General features: G+C 48.6%; 1 protein-coding gene and 1 long non-coding RNA gene across 3 annotated transcripts; one reads left to right on the top strand and one right to left on the bottom strand.

The window, feature by feature from the left end:
- Positions 1-4,443: 4,443 nt before the first annotated feature.
- Positions 4,444-9,375, bottom strand: LOC123097345 (uncharacterized). Of its 2 annotated transcripts, XR_006447089.1 has the most exons (5): positions 7,725-9,375; positions 6,301-6,397; positions 5,701-6,190; positions 5,450-5,560; positions 4,444-4,879 (listed from the first exon to the last, which is right to left on the bottom strand). XR_006447089.1 is itself a non-coding variant. In XM_044519068.1 (4 exons), exons 2-4 carry the CDS (start codon positions 5,857-5,859, stop codon positions 4,718-4,720), a joined length of 432 nt encoding a protein of 143 aa, XP_044375003.1. In that variant the 5' UTR covers positions 5,860-6,190; positions 6,301-6,469; the 3' UTR covers positions 4,444-4,717. The 2 variants fall into 2 exon arrangements, 1 of the variants encoding a protein (XP_044375003.1); XM_044519068.1 differs by lacking the exon at positions 7,725-9,375 and having other exon boundaries at positions 6,301-6,469.
- Positions 8,654-11,215, top strand: LOC123097346 (uncharacterized). The gene is made up of 2 exons (XR_006447090.1): positions 8,654-10,621; positions 10,734-11,215. It is a non-coding gene; the product is annotated as an uncharacterized lncRNA (long non-coding RNA).
- The last annotated feature ends 5,479 nt before the right edge of the window (positions 11,216-16,694 follow it).

The raw sequence follows: 16,694 nt of genomic DNA, 5'->3' as shown, positions 1-16,694 counted from the left end.
AAGGCTCTTTTTACTCCTTTACCTTATGCCCTTCTGATCTGAGTCACCCTCTTCTCTTCTACGGGGATTAAGAACTAGGCTTCTCTTCTCTCTATCAGGTTCACGTGTTACTAATCCGTAGACTCATAGGATTAATGGACTTAAGCCTCAGTTCAGTTCCTACTACTTCCGTATGTTGACCATTGATCCCGGAAGTTTATATTGTGATGTTGAGTGGTCATGCCACTATTTTGCAGGATGTCTCAAGTATTTTTGAGCATTTACAGTCGTTATGCTGTCCAAGTCATCCCAGGTTTCTAAATAGTCCGATGCATTTGCAATCCCTTCTTTCCGTTCTCGATGTTCCTTTGGGCCAGATTAACCACACTAATCGTTGAGTTGAGGTACTCTGTTGCCTTGACATATATGTTGGAGTTATTATTACGACCCTAGGTGTCTTAGAAGATTACCTAGTAAGCTAGCTATGCTTGTATTCCCAGTGTGCAGATTCTGGCCATTATTCTCGAAAGCATCCCGTGATGCCATCTAGTTAGTAGGCATTCTACTTCTGGGTTCTTGAGCCCAAGATTCACTCCACTTACCTCCTGTTGATAGTGTTTGCTAGTTCCCTTAAGTTATTAGTAACCTTTGCATTAGTCCTCGAGGTCCGAGGTATATCGTTCTTCTAAATACCATGAACCATTCTTGGCAGGAGTTCGTTTGAACCAAAAGGTCACGACCAGAGTGCTCTTAATGAGTTCTCCATTCTACATTGTGAATCTGCCAGTTCTACCCTTTCTCCATGGGTTATCCGGAAGAAATGTTGAGCTTCGCCCGACATACTAATCTATGCATCCACAACTCAGAAAACCATATGTTCCTTTGAGTTGTCCCTCTTTAGTTATTTTCTGGCCCTCGTCTATCAATTGATAGTCAGGAGTAATTGTGCATTTGTGTTATCGATGCCTATTATTCTGGTGGTCTGTCAAGCCATTCTAATCCGGAATGACTAGGAGAAACAAACTCCAGTACCTCGTCCATCTCTGGGATTGGGTCAAAGTAGTTGTATTCCGCAGATCAAATGCCTAACCAGCTTTTGTTCTGTTCTACCTACGAGTATTACCCTCTTTATGTCAGGAATCTCATGAGGATTGCACCAACCCTCATGAATTCTTGTTGCAGTGATACTTCTGGCCATCGTTATTCATTCCTCGGTCTCCGTATTATTGTAACCGGAATACTGACAAGTGAATCGTGGTGTGTGAAATCTATACTCCTAGCAATTCCGTTGCTTGGTAGTTAAAGGACAATAATTTCATCCTTAGCGTGTTGGTTATCGAATCACCATTCTGAGGTTGATCGTGCTACCTAGTCCTTATTTTTGGTGCACTCTTCAATCAATGAGTTAGGATTTTTGTCAAACCCTTGCTCAGTTGATCATATCGTCTTGCCCTGAAAAGCAAGATTGTTCTCGATCTTAATAACAAGTCGGTGGATCGTGATTTTCCAAATATCTTCTTGGAAGTACCACCAGGTTGTCCCTGACCGATATGTTGAGTTTGTGAACAAGTTGGTTTTCCAATAAACCACCCCTTCTCCAAGAATCTGTGTTGGATACCCCTGAGCTAGTTGGTCAAGCTAAACAACAACTTGGAGAGTTGGAAGATAAAAGGTTGGCTAACTTAGTTCATGTTAAGGGATATATTTGCGTGTGTTGAAGATAGATGATATCTTCATCGATTGGTCCCTGTGATCAGTTGTTGGACCTATTGTCGTATCAAGACCTTGATTTGAGTATGGGCTACCTTGATTTGAGTATGGGCTATCATCAAATCAAATCAGGACCAACGATGTTCATAATGTTGTCTTACTCGTGGTTGATCCCTCGAGCATACACCATTATATCTTTTGGGTCTGACCAATGCTATCACTTGTTCACATAATTATGGAATTCCATCTCCATGGAAACCTGGATGAAATGTTGTTGAGCCCATCAGCAACACTGCTACCTTCTCCATGACTCGTGTTGAACATCCAGCTAGTATTGGAAACTTTATAAGCATTATCTTCGTGTTCCGTCATGAAGCATATGTTGGATGAAAGAAGTGACTTACTCTAATTCATGTGCATTAGATGCAAGTTGCCGCCGTGAATTCGAGAAAGTTTGTTTTGCCTCCTCTGGAATCATCCCAAGTCAGTCATGCATATGTGCGAAGTATACCGCGGTTTGGAGACTTGCAACCTTCATTCTATATGTATCCCTAGCACACCAAGCCACTGATTGATTTGTTCAAGGAGAAGGAGTTCCTTCATAAGAGCTAATCCGGACTTATGAAAGAACTTCGATATCCTCGTTGATGGTTCCCAACCAGAACTCGGTAGTGTTTTATTATAAGACTACCATGTGATCATGCTTGTCTGGGACAACGTGCTCACATGTTTGTAGCAGAACCAGCTCGTGTTTTGGAGCTTGCTATCGTAGTTCATCCCCTGAGAATCTCGCAACGTTATCTCGTCGATTTGTGTTGCAAACCTTCATTTTTCTTCCTAGACTTGACGAGTCTGGAATATTCTGACACCAACCAGATCTAAATCTCAGGCAGACATGATGGTTGGAACATTCTCCAAGAATTATAATATTGCCCTCTCGATAACCGGTAAAGTGGATGTCGTGGCCAACACATCCAGCCGGAAGGCCTATTATTGTAGTATCTTGATTGATAAAGTTGGCCACCTCCCCATAAGGATTTCGTAGGACTTACCTCCGTAGTTATTCCTTATGGGTTCTTGTGCTCCTGAAGTCCGACCTTTTACTTGATGTTCTAGATACCAAACCACATCTAATGGGTTACGCTAGAACATCAAGGAGAACATTAGAAGCGGAGTGCTAAATGTCTCTCGGTCGATCATCCAGATTTTGCTCCCTTGGCTTCGCTAAGGTGAAATCTGAGAAAGTGTTGTCCTCCTTTGCACCTGCATCCTCCATCACCGTTCATCATGGTAGTATGTTGTGTTGCCAGGATCCTCGACACGGATGTTGGTAAAACCTTGATGAATATGGAAATGCTCAAGTTCTTGAGAGCACGCACAAGCACTAGGTGTTATCATCGGCACTAACTGGGATTGCTCCCAGTTTCCTTCGGTTATGCTAAACCTTTCAAACAGTAGATTCACTCTCTACTGTTGAGCTCCTCCCCAGTTACTAGAATCATTCCTAGCATTTGCATTTTTGTCCCAGCTTGCACCGTCATTGTGCCATCCTACCTTGGATTACCCTTCCTAGTAATTACTGATAAGGACCATCTTCAAAAGTGGTCCCACCAGGGGTTCCGACCATTTTCGGTGATAAGCAAATCACCCCTTGTGTTGTCTGTAACAAGGTAGTCCACATCATCCATTCTGGTCCGAGTATGCCATTCTTTAGAATCCGTTCACACGATCGTTTGTGATTGCCTTAGGCTAGTATAAAGAGTTTCAATGATCTTAGGATCAAAAGTAGCCTCTTGCTTAGAAGCCTCCGGCTCCGGCTCTCTTCTGCGTCTCCGGCTCTCTTCTTAGAAGCCTCACACTTGAGCTGAGCAGCCTCTTGCTTCAGTGCCATGTTATAGAATTGATCAAACTGAGTAGGCTCAACAAGAACGAGAGCTAACTGCAGATCCTCTCTAAGGCCACCTCTGAAGTGATAGATCATGCTCTTTTCATCAGGAACGTCTTGTTTAGCGAAGCGAGCAAGTTTCTGAAACTGGATGTTGAATTGATACACAGACATGTTGCCTTGCTTGAGATTGCGGAACTCCTCACGCTTGCTCTCAACAACACTTTGTGGAATGTGGTGCGCTTTGAAGTCCCGACAGAAGTCAGTCCAAGTGATCACACGACCTCCTCTGGAATCTTTGTATTGTTGATACCAATCAGCAGCTTGATCCTTGAGCTAAAAAGAAGCGAACTTGACATAGTCCTCAGGCCTGACATTGCTACAATCAAAATGCTTGTTGATGTCCATGAGCCAATCATCGGCATCCGTGGCCTCGGCACAGTAGCTGAAAGACTTGGGCTGATTTGCGAGAAACTGGTTGAGAGTAGCAAAGCGAGGCTGATTGTTGCCTTGACCTTGATTGCCTTGATTGCCTTGCCCTTGGGTGCGTTCTTGCAAGAGTTGCAGAATCATCTGAGCATTGGCGTTGGTGGCTGCCATGATAGCTTGCCATGCCTCCGGAGGCGGAGGTGGTGGCGGAGAAGCAGTTTAGGAGAAGCAGGTAGGTAACAATAGCAGGTACAAAAGCAGGCTATGCATCAGAATAGGAGCAAACAAATTGTAACGCCCACGATGCGGCTATATCTCCCACGTGTCGAGGCACGACTTAGAGGCATAACCGCATTGTGGTTTTGTCGCAAGAAGGGTCATCTTCACACAATCTCATGTAATGAACAAGAATGGGATAAAGAGTTGGCTTATAATCGCCACTTCACACAATACATGGATTGCAATAAGATGTCAAAAGAAATAAGGAGCAGTGACTACAATTCATGGATTGCAAAAAGGAAAAAGGAAGGAGTTTCGACACGGAATGGCGGAGTTGTCGTATGGGGTCAAACATGGGTGCCATGTGCAGACAACCATGGTTGCCAAGGTATTTATCGCTTGTTAGCCATAAATGGTTGCCGTATGGGGATTTTTTCATATGATATCGAACATCTAAATTCAAGAATGTTGTGCAAGAAAGACAGCAGAACTAACCTACAGTTTCCCATATTTTGTATCAGATATCCTGTCTACGGCAAGCACAGCCTTGACAGCATCATACCTCCACGCAGAGACAACAAACTTATGTGGATGCGGCGGGCCTCCTATCTCAGTAAAGTCGACAGTTGACAAATCAAGACGATCGACGTACATGAGCTAGTATACACAATAAAAAGAAAGCTATGTTAGTTGCCATCATGCTATGTTGAAAAAAAGCTTATGCAGTTTCCTTGAGTGACAAGGTGAAAAGAAGGGGAGAAAGATTTGCCATCTATCTATGTTAGTTGCCATCATGCTATGTTGGCAGTTGCCATCCTATTATGCTGGCAGTTGCCACCAGTTCAACATGATAGTTGCCATCCAGATTGTATAAAGAGAATGAATGTAGGAAATGAACACTATTTGTGTTGTAGAAAAATGCTATTGCCTTGTAGGCAGCAACTACAGATGCCATGGATCAAACCAAATTCACTTTCACATGTAAAAGAGTCATAGAGAAATGAAACAAAGGGTTGCCATGCACGATCTCCTACGGTTGCAATCAAAAAAAGGAAATACAAAATTCAGTTAAAAGATCAGTCAAAAACTCTGGATTGTCGGATTATGGCCAAACAGAGATACCAAAAATGCAAAACAATTTGGTTCACACTTATGAACAGTTGCAATGTTGATTTAGGAAAGAATGAACCGTGGTAAGAGCATTTGCAAAAGAGTAGGGGAAAATACCATTAGGTGCAAGCGACAGCCCTTTTGGCACATCTTATTTGAGAATGCATCATGTAGGAAGTCCGCGATGAATTTACACCAATTCATGTTCTTAACGTCTTTCAGCTTTGCCTGCACAACACAATTTCAGGACAAAAAGATGCCGCATCAGCATTCAGAATAAAAATATCAAAAACTGGTAGTGACTATCTTCCGCATGACATCAAAATCAAAAGATTGTAGGGGAAAAGAAGTAGAGAGAGAGCATTCACCAGGATAGGGAAGCACTTGTTGCTTGGGCGAAGAGATGTGGTAGGCGCAAAGACAGCTGAGATCAAGTACATGAGCAGCTTCATCTTAAATACCTCGCCATGGGTTTTCATGCCCTCCAGTGAAGTTGCCAGCACAGTCGTATTAGGCATGGATGCCATTGCAGGAAACAAATGGGCGAACAAGGCTTCCTCAATCTTATTATTGACCTCGTACGGACTTTGATTTCTCCACGGGGCACACCCAAAGTGCAGAACACAGATTCCTCATCCAAAGGCAGTCTTCCACGTCCTGGAATCACGAATTCCCTAGACGTAGGCTCATATATCTCACCGAGCCAGTAGCATACAGGGTTTACTAGGTTCGTGCACTGAACATTCATCAGAGCCTGCATCCCCATCTCACGGCAGCTCCCTTCTACTCATCAGTAAATCCTCCATTCAATATAGTCAGGCGTTCTTGCGAAGCCCTATTGCACTGACGTTTCTTCTTCTGCATAACACAAAAAGGATCGTTTGTTGCCATGTTCAATGTAGTAAAAATTTAGTTCTAACAGAAGAATGAAAACCCAGTGTCAAATTAAAACATAGGGGGAGAGTAACCTCATCTCCGTATTTTGTACGACCGGTCGCACGATTCTATGGCAGTAACTCCATGAAGTCATCATCATCATCTTGATGGTCACTGCGAGCCATTGTGCTACGGTAAGAAAAAAAAACACACTAGTGTAAAATGAAAACACAGCCGATAGATGCAGACAGAAATGCACGAAATAATGATTCACTGGATATCATCGATAACAAAAAATGAAAACTGCCATGTTTACCCCAAAGTTGTAGCATCTGAAAAGGAGGTAATTGCCATGTGCTGAACATGCACAAATAGGCAGCAAATAACCAATGGAGAAGCAAATGCAGAAACATGGCAACTGCATGTGTGTGTGCTTCTTAGGGAAGCAGTTGCCATGTAGCAGAATCAAGTTGCCATGTTGGCACTAATAAAAGTGGCAACTAAGGCAGTAAAGAGGAACACCCATCTACCATTGTCCAACATGTAATGTGGCAAATGGCACATTGGCTTAGTAAAAGGACGGGCCACATCTACTAGGTTCAAGTTGCCATGTTAACAAACAAAGGATGTGGCAGCTAAGGCAGTTCAAATAGGACAGACAACTTCCAGTCTACAACACATAATGTGGCAACTCACACCCTGTCCTCGTAAAAAAATGAGTTTCCATGTGATGCAATCAAATATGTTGTGCTATCACAAAAACAACATGGCAACATAGTGACTCTGTTGTACAGTCGAACTGCCATTACTCTGCATATGACATGGCAACTGGCATAGTTGATTCACAAAATTAGTTGCCACTTAGAGGATAGTTGTAGGTAAACAAATGCAATGAAGTTGCCGTGACTGCCATTATCACACACTTAAATATGCAACTACCTAGATATAGAAATCATACACAAAAATTACTCCCTGACTTTGATCTCATAAACTGACATTATCCTACATATGACATGGCAAATTACATAGTTGATTCAGGAAATTAGTTGCCATCAGTGCGATAGTTGGCGACAAAACAAGGGTGTTGAAATTGCCATGACTGTCATTATCCTACGCTTTGAAATGCACCAAACTAGATCTAGGGTTCATTCACAACTATCATACCCTGAATTCAACAACAAAGAACGCCCTAAAAACAGTGATGGCCATAGCCTTCGAGGCAAAATCAGAACTAACAAACTAGAAATCACTCACACAGGCAAATCCAGGAACTAATCTCTCGTATGTACGGATGTGGTTGCCGACCGGGCGAGCCTCACCGGCATGACTACCACCACGACGACAAGGAAACTGCCCAATGCCGCCCTAAATGGCACGCACGCGACTCCCCCGCCGACGGGGACACCGGAGTGCCGCCAATTCGCCGGAATCTCGAGAATGCTCGAGGGGAATGTGACCATGGAGGGAGGGGGACATATTTCGCAGGGAGGAATGGGACCAACTTTGATAGCCTTACCTTCTCACTGCGGCTGCTCCGGGGATGACGCTCTGGTCGAGTGAACCCCAGCAACGGTCGCGAATGTCGTCGACTCTTCCGCCGCCTCCTCCTCTCGTCTTCTCCTCCAATCGAATGGAACTTCTGTGGATAGTGGGTTGGGGAGAAGTGAATGCGGATGGGAGTAATGGAACCGCAGTGAGGGGAGGGAATGGCGAGTCATGGGAGACGCCAACCGAAGTCATGCGTGACATGCGGGCGCGATGTAAGTTCCAGCGCACACCCCGACTCGCAAACCGCTGACGTCCGAGGGGGAAACGGCGTGCGGGCGAACCAACTACACACCACACACCGGCCTTGTCCTACATGGCACACGGAATCTGCCTTCTCGTGTCAAGATTCATGCAAAAACGAATCGACGACGATCAAGACGTGTGGGCGAATTGAAGAAGTGCCACACGTGTGGGCATTAGTGTTTCCGTAAAAATGTCGCAAGCCAGAGTGACTGCTCTCGGATGAATTAATATATGCTGAAAAAACGGAGAGGGCAAATAACACCAGGTATTGTCGTCAGATGAAGGCGGAAACGGCGCCTCAAGAAGAGTACTAGTATTCACGAGGCGTCAAGCCTGGTAAGCTAATCAATATATATATTCATAAAAAAAATACCGAGCTTAACGGGTAAGCAGGGCGCGGGCGACGACCCGGATCCGACCCGCGGCGGGCGCGCAGGGGTAGACGATCCGCGCGGCAAGGCCACCTGAGGAGAGAGCTGGGGGACCGGGCCATTGCGGGCGGGTTGAGGGCCGCGCGCGGACGGGTGCGCTTGCCGGGCAGAGGAAGTCGAGAGGGCCCACGATGGGGACATCGGGCGGCTGCGCGCGCAGGAGGGGAGTGGCCTAGAAGGCACAACCATCGACGGGTGCAGCGCAGCCGGCTGCGGAAACGCGCAAGGCGCAGTCAGCACGAGACGGCGGGAGGCGGCGAGCAGCGGGGAAAATCGATGCTCGTAGAGAGGCGGAGCGGCATAGAAGCGGCAAGCCGGCTTGTGGAGTGGCGATGAAGGCGGCCTGCGAGCTACGGCGGGTTGGGCCAAGGCGAGGTTCAGCAACGCAAGGCGGCTCAGAGGCGGCAAAAGGGCGCTGGCGAGAGGAGACTGCAGCCATGGCCGAGGCGCGACTCGCGATGGAGGCGGGCAGCTGGAGGCCGCTCCGGCGAGGGTAGCTCGGAGGCAGGCAACTTGGCACGGCCGTGGGAGTGGCGATTCAGAGGTGTCTCGGGGCCGGCTCGAAATGCGGGTCAGAAGTGGCGAGTCGTCGACTACGGCTTGGAAGCGAGGGCAAGGACATTTTTGGATGGGGCAACGACGGAGATTTGCTGGCGCGACGGCTCGTGGAAGCGGCGGGTCAACGAGGTGACAAGGCCGCGGAAGAGGCAAAGCGCGGCTGCGGAGGCCGCTTTGAAGGCGGAACCAAGCGAGGGCGGCTCGAGGCCGCGTGGTCGCAATGGCGGAGAGGCGAGTCAGCCACGGTCGTGGCTGCGGGGCGGCGGCTCGAGGTCGGCCGCGGCAGGGCGAGCTGCTTCGGAGGCGATGGCAGCTCAAAGGCAACACTAGTGACCTCAAGGCAGGTTGTCCGCGTGTGGAGGTGATGCAGGGCGGCTCAGAGGCCATCACAGAGGAGCAGGGGCGACTGAAGTATACCCGCGGCGGTGGCTTGTTGTCGGCCAGCCGTCGGAGGCGGGACCACGAGGTCAAGTGTGACGGCAGTTTGGTGGCAGAGGGCCGGAACCCGCGGGTGAGTGGTAGGAGGCCGAGCTTTGGGCGGGTGATGTAGAACAGGGCGCGGCGAGCCAGCGGCGACTTGAAGAAGCCGCAGAGTTGATGACTTGCGGTTGGGGGCGCGGCCGTTGACCCGGTGGCAGAGACGAATAGCAGCAATGGGTTGACGTACGGCGGTGGCGGCAGAAGCTCGTCATACGGCGGCTTGAGACAGCTGTGGAAGCGGGACCGGCGACTCAGAGCGCCGGCTTAAAGGCGCGGCAATGAGGGTGGAGCTCCGTCAGCAACTCAAAGGCGAGCGGCCGTCGAGGCGGCTCAAGGTGATGGTGGCGGCTTGGCGCGGCCATGGTGGCTTGATGGTGTGGGCGGCTTAGAGGCAGCCCAGCGGCGGGTTGCTTGAGGCAGCGGCGGCTTGCAAGCGACAGGCGGGCGGCTTGCAACAAACAGAGATTGCTCAACGAGGAGCGGCTCGGTGTGAGACACGTCCGCAGCGGCAAGACGACATACTGGAGGCCAAGACCAGTTTGGGGTCACAACGGAGGTGGATCAAGGCGGCAGTGAATTGGTGAGGCAAGCCATGGTGGCTGCGGGTCAGCAACGCAGGGCCGACAACACGGCGAGTCATAGCAGTGTGGTTGAGGATAAATGCTTTTTCATTTGCGTTCTGTTCACAGCGCGAATCGCGTCCGTCTGCTCTCACTGGGATCCACGCCGGCTGGTCCACCCAGGGCCCACTGCCAGCAGTCCTATTTTTCTATTTCACTCGGCTATACGGCTGCAACACAGTCAAATCGTATCTACTTTATTCCTACCTGAGCCTACTTCAGCCCGTGACTACTACCCCCTCTCTGTTATCTCCGAGACCAGATCCAATCGGCCCACCCCTCCTATCCCCTCCATAGCCAGCCACCGTCGCGATTTGGAGGCCTCCGACCAGATCTTCCTCCCAACCACGACTTGGGAGGCGTGGCCCCCGGCTTTGCTGGCGTGCTGGCCGTCGAGCGAGCCCCACCACGGTGACAAGCCGACCACCACCACCTTCTCCTTCCTGTCCTCCGGCCAGATCCACCTGGTGCCCCTCCGACGAGCTTGACGCCCATATCCATTCCGAGCAAGCGTTGTGGTCTTGCAAATTTAGGTTCCCTTTCCCATGGTCTCACCCGTTCTTCTGCAAAATTTATTTCTATTTTGTTTTGTACTTGCTGCTCTCCTTTCTTTCCTTAGTAGTTTTGTTTGTGTTTTAATTCCAGTGCGACTACCTACAGGCCGGTGTGGTGGATCTTGGATCATGTATAACTCCAGCCATGCAATTTTGTTGTCGGTGTCATCAATTTTTCATAATTTGTTTGTTTCTTCCAGCTCTCCTCTCCACCAGCATATTCCTGTCTTTCTTTTTATAAAACTCCTGTGCTACTACGATGGATCTTGGATCTTGTAGAATGCCATCACTTGCGACTTTTGTTGCCGGTTGTTCGATGATATGGATTTGTGCTACAGGTTGGAGACCTCAGATTTTATTTTCTGGTCTCCCTTGTATTCTCGTCTGTGCATCCCTCCGGCCGCTGCTGTCAAAGGAAATTGATGCATGTACGTGCTCTCGTGTGTGCATATCCAGATTCTTCGTGTGTGCATATCCAGATTCTTGTATGCCTTGTATACCTTTCTGTTAGTTGAAGTGAACAACTTTTTAGTCATCTAATTCAAATGTTACTCAACAGTGAGGAACTATTTATTTTTTGTCTTCAACTATTGAAGAAAATGTATCAGAACTGAAGAACCAGACCAAACTTTTTGTAAACACATGTGCAGTACTTTTTAGTATGTTGCCCTGCACTTTTGGGATAATAGTATGTGACTGGGATTTGCTTGGAAGCACTTTTCTGATAATAGAGAACTAACCAACGTGGTGCTAGCACATCGCATTAATATTCAGGAAGAAATTGAGCCCCTTGGAGATTCGAAAAAAATGAGCCCCTTATATTATTTACATTCTTGCTAAAGCACAATTTTAGAAAAATACGGCGAGTCTTTTAATTTTCCAATAAAGTACAATATGTTCATTTAGAAGTTTCTAAGGAACTGTACACTAAGTTAATTAAACATGATATGTTTTATTTATTTTCTATGGAATAGGGTAACGATAACGCACGGTAATAGCATTAATAGGACGACAATCGGAACATATGCGAAATGTACCATCTTTCTTGGGAACAAGGATTACTAGGACGGCACAAGGGCTCAAACTTTCTCGTACATGGCGTTGTCGATGAGTTGTTGTACTTGCCGTTGGATCTCCTTAGTTTCCTCGGGGTTGATGCGGTAGGGAGCCTTGTTAGGAAGGGGTGCTCCGGGGATGAGGTCGATTCGGTGTTCAATGCCTCTTAGTGGTGATAGTCCCAGAGGTAGCTCATTGGGAAAAACATCTTGGAATTCCTGCAAAAGAGAAGACACCGCTAAAGGTAGAGGGTGAGATGTATTAGTTTTTGGTGTCTCGTCCTTGCACAAAAGGACATAGTGCATACCACTTGATGGGTTCTCACACACTTCTCTCATCTCACTTTTTGTGGCAAATAGTACTAAGTTTTTCTTGTCGCTCATCATGGAGGCACTCAATTTGGGCTTGTGGCGCTCATTCTCTTTTTGGTGGTTTGCTCTCTCACTGTTCTCTTCGCGATGGGTGGCTTGCTTGTCGGCGATCACTTGACTAGGCGACATAGGGCATAACACGTAGTCATTTTCCTTCATCTTGAAGCTATAGTGGTTTGTTCGCCCGTTGTGGATGACGCCTCGGTTAAATTGCCATGGTCGTCCAAGGAGGTGGCAGACGGACATAGGAACAACATCACACTCCAAAATGTTTTCGTATGCTCCGATCTTGAAGGAAACTTGTATCATATGCTCGACTTGGATAGTGCCGGAGTCGCTTAGCCATTGAACCATGTATGGATGGGGGTGCTTCATCTTGACCAATTGGAGCTTGGAGCATAGTTCTTCACTTGCTAAGTTATGGCAACTCCCTCCATCGACGATGACCTTGACGGACCTTTCATTGATGCGGCCTTCGTGTGGAAGATATGGCATCTTTGGTCTTCATCTTGTTGATGTTGAAGAGTCAAGACCTTGGAGATAACGAGAGCGGGGCTTGGATCTTCGTCACAAAAGACTTGATCATCTTCATCGTCGTTCACTTGCCGTTGCATGGCCACTTGCTCAAGGGCTTCCATTTCTCCTTCACTCATGGAGTTATATGTACCATCGTCGTTAAAGATCATGGTGCGCTTCTTTGTACACTCGAAGGACTTGTGGCCTCGGCAGCCGCATGTGAAGCATTTGAAGGAACTTGTCTTGATGATCTCATCGGTTGGGGTAGAGGATGATGAAGCTCTCGGCTTGAAGTTGCTTGTAGTAGGAGGATGACTTGAGGTTGTCGAAGTTTTCTTGTAACTTGACTTGTCGTCGTTGCTTGGAGATGGCTTGGTTGAGCTAGAAGTTGCTGGAGTCGTTGAAGCTTGGGTGTTGGAGACGCCGTATTTCTTGGAAGAGTACTTGGCATACTTGAAGTCATCTTGCACTTGACGTTCCGCCTTGGTAGCTTGATGCACTAGCTCGATGAGGTTCGAGTATGGTTGGAAGTCTGCGATCTTCTTGATAGGATGATTGAGTCCATTCAAGAAACGTGTCATAGTTTGCTCATCATCTTCCGTGACATTGGCTCTTATCATGGCAATCTCCATCTCCTTGTAGTACTCTTCAACGCTCTTGGTTCCTTGCTTGAGGAGTTGGAGTTTCTTGAAAAGGTCGCGGTTGTAGTAGGTTGGCATGAAGTGTGCTCTCATGACATCCTTCATGCCATCCCAAGTGGTGATGGGTGGTTCACCTCTTGCTTGTCGTCGCTCAATGACTTGTTCCCACCATATGAGGACATAGTCTTGGAACTCGAGGGATGCCATGGTGATCTTCTTCTCTTCCTCATAGTTGTGCAAACAAAAGATCTTGTCAACCTTCAATGCCCATGAAAGGTACTCTTCGGGATCATTGCTTCCGGCGAACTTGGGCATGGTGAACTTTAGCTTGCCGTAGCGTTGCTCTTCGTTGTGTTGGGGTCGGGGATGATGACACCCTTGTCATGAAGGATTGTTAATCTCATGTTGTGCTTGGTGTGGAGGGTTGTCAACCTCATTTTCCTCTCTGCGAACTCGTGGTTCTTGTCGAGGAGCTTGTGGAACTTGACGATGAATTCGAGCTTGATAGTTCCTCCCTTGAACTTCTTCGCGAAGTGCTTATTGTTGCTTGCGTGTTTGACCATTGCGGTCGGCGATGGCGCGACTTGTGTCGTGGAGGGCACGTTGGGCCTCAAGTGCTTGGGCTTCACGTTGTTGTTGTTGTCGTAGTGCTTCAGCATCTTGCTCTTCTTGGAGTTGGCGCACTCGTTCTTCCTCTTGTTGGCGTAGACGTTGACGTTTTTGTGCTTGCACGAATGTAGCTTTGTTTTGACGATGTCGATGCTCTTGCGCTTGAAGTTGCTCTTGATGATTGGAGTCGTGTAGAGGATTGAGGTTTGCTTACCGGTCTTGGCGCGCGGCTCGTCGATGAGTGTTTGATGTTGGAGTACTTGAGCCGGAGATGGTGTCGTCGGAGTGTCGACTCGAGCGGCTCCGTCTTGAGTAGGACGAAGAGGTAGAAGAGTGGTTGACCAACAAGGCGCGAATCTCGTCCATTCTTGCATTGCTCTCTTGCTTTTCTTCGTCGAGCTTGTTGTCGAAGTAGTCTCTTGTACGTTGCTCAGAGAGTCGCAAGTCGGTGGCGAGGTTGTTGATGCGGTCGCTCATTGCTTGTTGTTCTTGATGCAAAGCTCGTTGTGTGCCAAATACGTGTAGGTTGGTGACGTAGTTGTTCGGGTCGTCGTCTTGTTCTAGGAAGACTGGGTTGGTAGAAGAACTTGGCCTATCCATCGTCCCAAGCAAATATGTGAGTGGGAGAAAGAGAAGAACTATACCAAATATACCTTGACCGAAGTTGAAGATGGATCAACGACCACTCAATAGTGTAACAAGGAAATAGCACAATTGGTACCAATTCTTGTCGGTTCTCGCACCTACACAATTAAAAGCTTATGGTGGAGCTTGGTTAGGATGGTGGCACTAAATTTGATGCAATTGTTAGTGAGCCTCAATAATGTTGGAAAAGATTCACAAATTTGCAAGTGCAACAAGTAGACCAATAGCAAGATATGGGTACACGGAAACACACACGCAAATAGATAAATGGGGTCGTGCAACCAAGGAATGAGCCAAAATGGGGAATCCACGAAAATGCTCTTGTTGCACAACACTAGAGAGATGCTAGCACGATTGCACAAATGGCGGATACAAAACTTGTGCACAATCTACTAAGCAAAAATGCAACGACTTCTATCCCAAGTATGCTATATGTATGGTATTCTGATGATATGATCCAATCTTAATGTAGTATGATGCTATGGTTCTAACTTATAAGCTCTTTGCTTATCTTTCCTTTTTGCTTAAAAGCTTGTTTGTCTCTTTCTCTTTCGAGCTATTTTCTCATGCAAAACTTCACGAACCAAGATAACAACTGTTGGTGGAAACGACACCTATGGGATCACGGAGAATCCCTTCTACGGTTGGCGGGCGCGGGGCTGTGGAAAGAGCGGGTTTGAGGGATCAACACGGGAGATTTATCCAGGTTCGGGCCGCAAGCGATGCGTAATACCCTACTCCTACTAGCTTGTGTTTATCTGGTGTTCTTGGACTAGCTACAAAGTGTGACGGGTCCAAAAAGTCCGAATCCTCTCTCAGTACGCCGCGGGCCTCCTTTTATAGTCAAACGAGGCTGCCACAGTGGCACACAGAAGGTGAAAAGTTGTATAGTGGTCGAGTCTATCTCCTGGCACCGTAGGACAAATGCATTTAATGCGCTGCCGACGTGCCCTTCTTGCTTTATTGGGGACGGCAAGGAAGCTTGTCCCGCCGCCTCGCCTCGCTCTGACACGCGTCCGAGCTGACGAGGCATGTAGCGCCACGCTGGCTGGCTGCTGAGTTGGTGCGGTGGCACAGTCTTCACGAAGATCTGCATGCCACCACGTAGGTGCTTGCTGAGTTGGCTTGGAAGCCGCACGTCGCCACACAGGTGCCTGCCTAGTTGGTGGGCTGGCAGCTGTGTGGGAACAGCGGTGGAGCCTTGGTAGGTGCGGGCCTGGCTGCGGCCCTGCGGATGCCTTTGGCAAGAGTCTTGCCCAGGCCCTGGCAAGGGTCTTGCCGCGGCATCGTGGCCGTCCCCGGCCCATCTAGTCTTGTATGTTCTTGGTCTTCACAAAGATCCACATGCCACCATGGAGGCGCCTCCCGAGTCTTGGTTCCAATGTGGTTGAGGATGTCAGAACTCTTAGGCTCAAGGGTGGCGGCTCCGCTGGTGTTGGGCAAGTTGCCCCGGCAAGGCTCTTGCCGGGGCCGTGAAGGCCGCCCCGGCAAGGCCTTGCCGGGGGAGTTTCACCTCGCCCCTCAGCTCTTCATGCTTCTGGTCTTGAGCACGGCTCTAGTAATCTTTTGCTTCTTCTGCCCCGCCAAGCGTGGCCATGGGCGTGGGGCCGCGACTGCCCGCGCACGAGTAAAGGGGTATAAAAAGGGGCCCCTACTTTTGTACACCGACAGGAGCCCCCGGGCCTGGGCCACATATAAGCGCGGGGCGTTATTGGGCCAGGCCCAGAACGGTGCGCGGGCGCGCGTGCGGCGGAGTTTTTACTGCAGTAACACCCTCGGTCATTGCGCTTCCCCACGACCCGCGTTGAATGCGTGACGTGGGGGTCGTGCGTTGGGCATGTCGGCGTTCTGGGAACGGGGTCCCCAGACTTGCCTGCCTGCGGCCCATGGCGTGGCTCTGCAAGTGGGCCCGTACGGCCCATCTTCACCAACAAGCATTCAAGACCCTCGCGAGGGGCCAAGCCTCGCGAGGCGGACGGCACAAGACCTCCTCAGGAGCGGCCTCACCAGGTTGGCTCGCGAGGGACGGAGAGATCAAGGCAAGGCAAACCTCGCGAGGTTCTTGTGACGTGAGCCATGACGACCGAGACCAGGCGGACGCCAGGGGGGCGCCAGCGCGCACAGTGTACTTGTTTCCTCTTTGGTGCTAAGGAGGCAAGCGCAGGCGCGGAGTACCGAGGCGTCAAGCAAAGGTTTCTATATCAGTGCAACGAG

The sequence above is a fragment of the Triticum aestivum genome, chromosome 4D (genome assembly GCF_018294505.1).
Source record: "Triticum aestivum cultivar Chinese Spring chromosome 4D, IWGSC CS RefSeq v2.1, whole genome shotgun sequence".
NCBI lineage: Eukaryota > Viridiplantae > Streptophyta > Magnoliopsida > Poales > Poaceae > Triticum > Triticum aestivum.
Note: the sequence above shows the minus strand (reverse complement) of the source record. Positions and strands in the feature narration are given on the sequence as shown.

Coding starts and splice junctions, on each gene's coding strand:
- LOC123097345 (XM_044519068.1), bottom strand. CDS start 5,859: ATGGCATCCATGCCTAATACGACTGTGCTGGCAACTTCACTGGAGGGC. Junction 5,561..5,700: donor ACAAGTGCTTCCCTATCCTG/GTGAATGCTCTC, acceptor TGTGTTGTGCAG/GCAAAGCTGAAAGACGTTAA. Junction 4,880..5,449: donor GCTGTCGCTTGCACCTAATG/GTATTTTCCCCT, acceptor TGTGTATACTAG/CTCATGTACGTCGATCGTCT.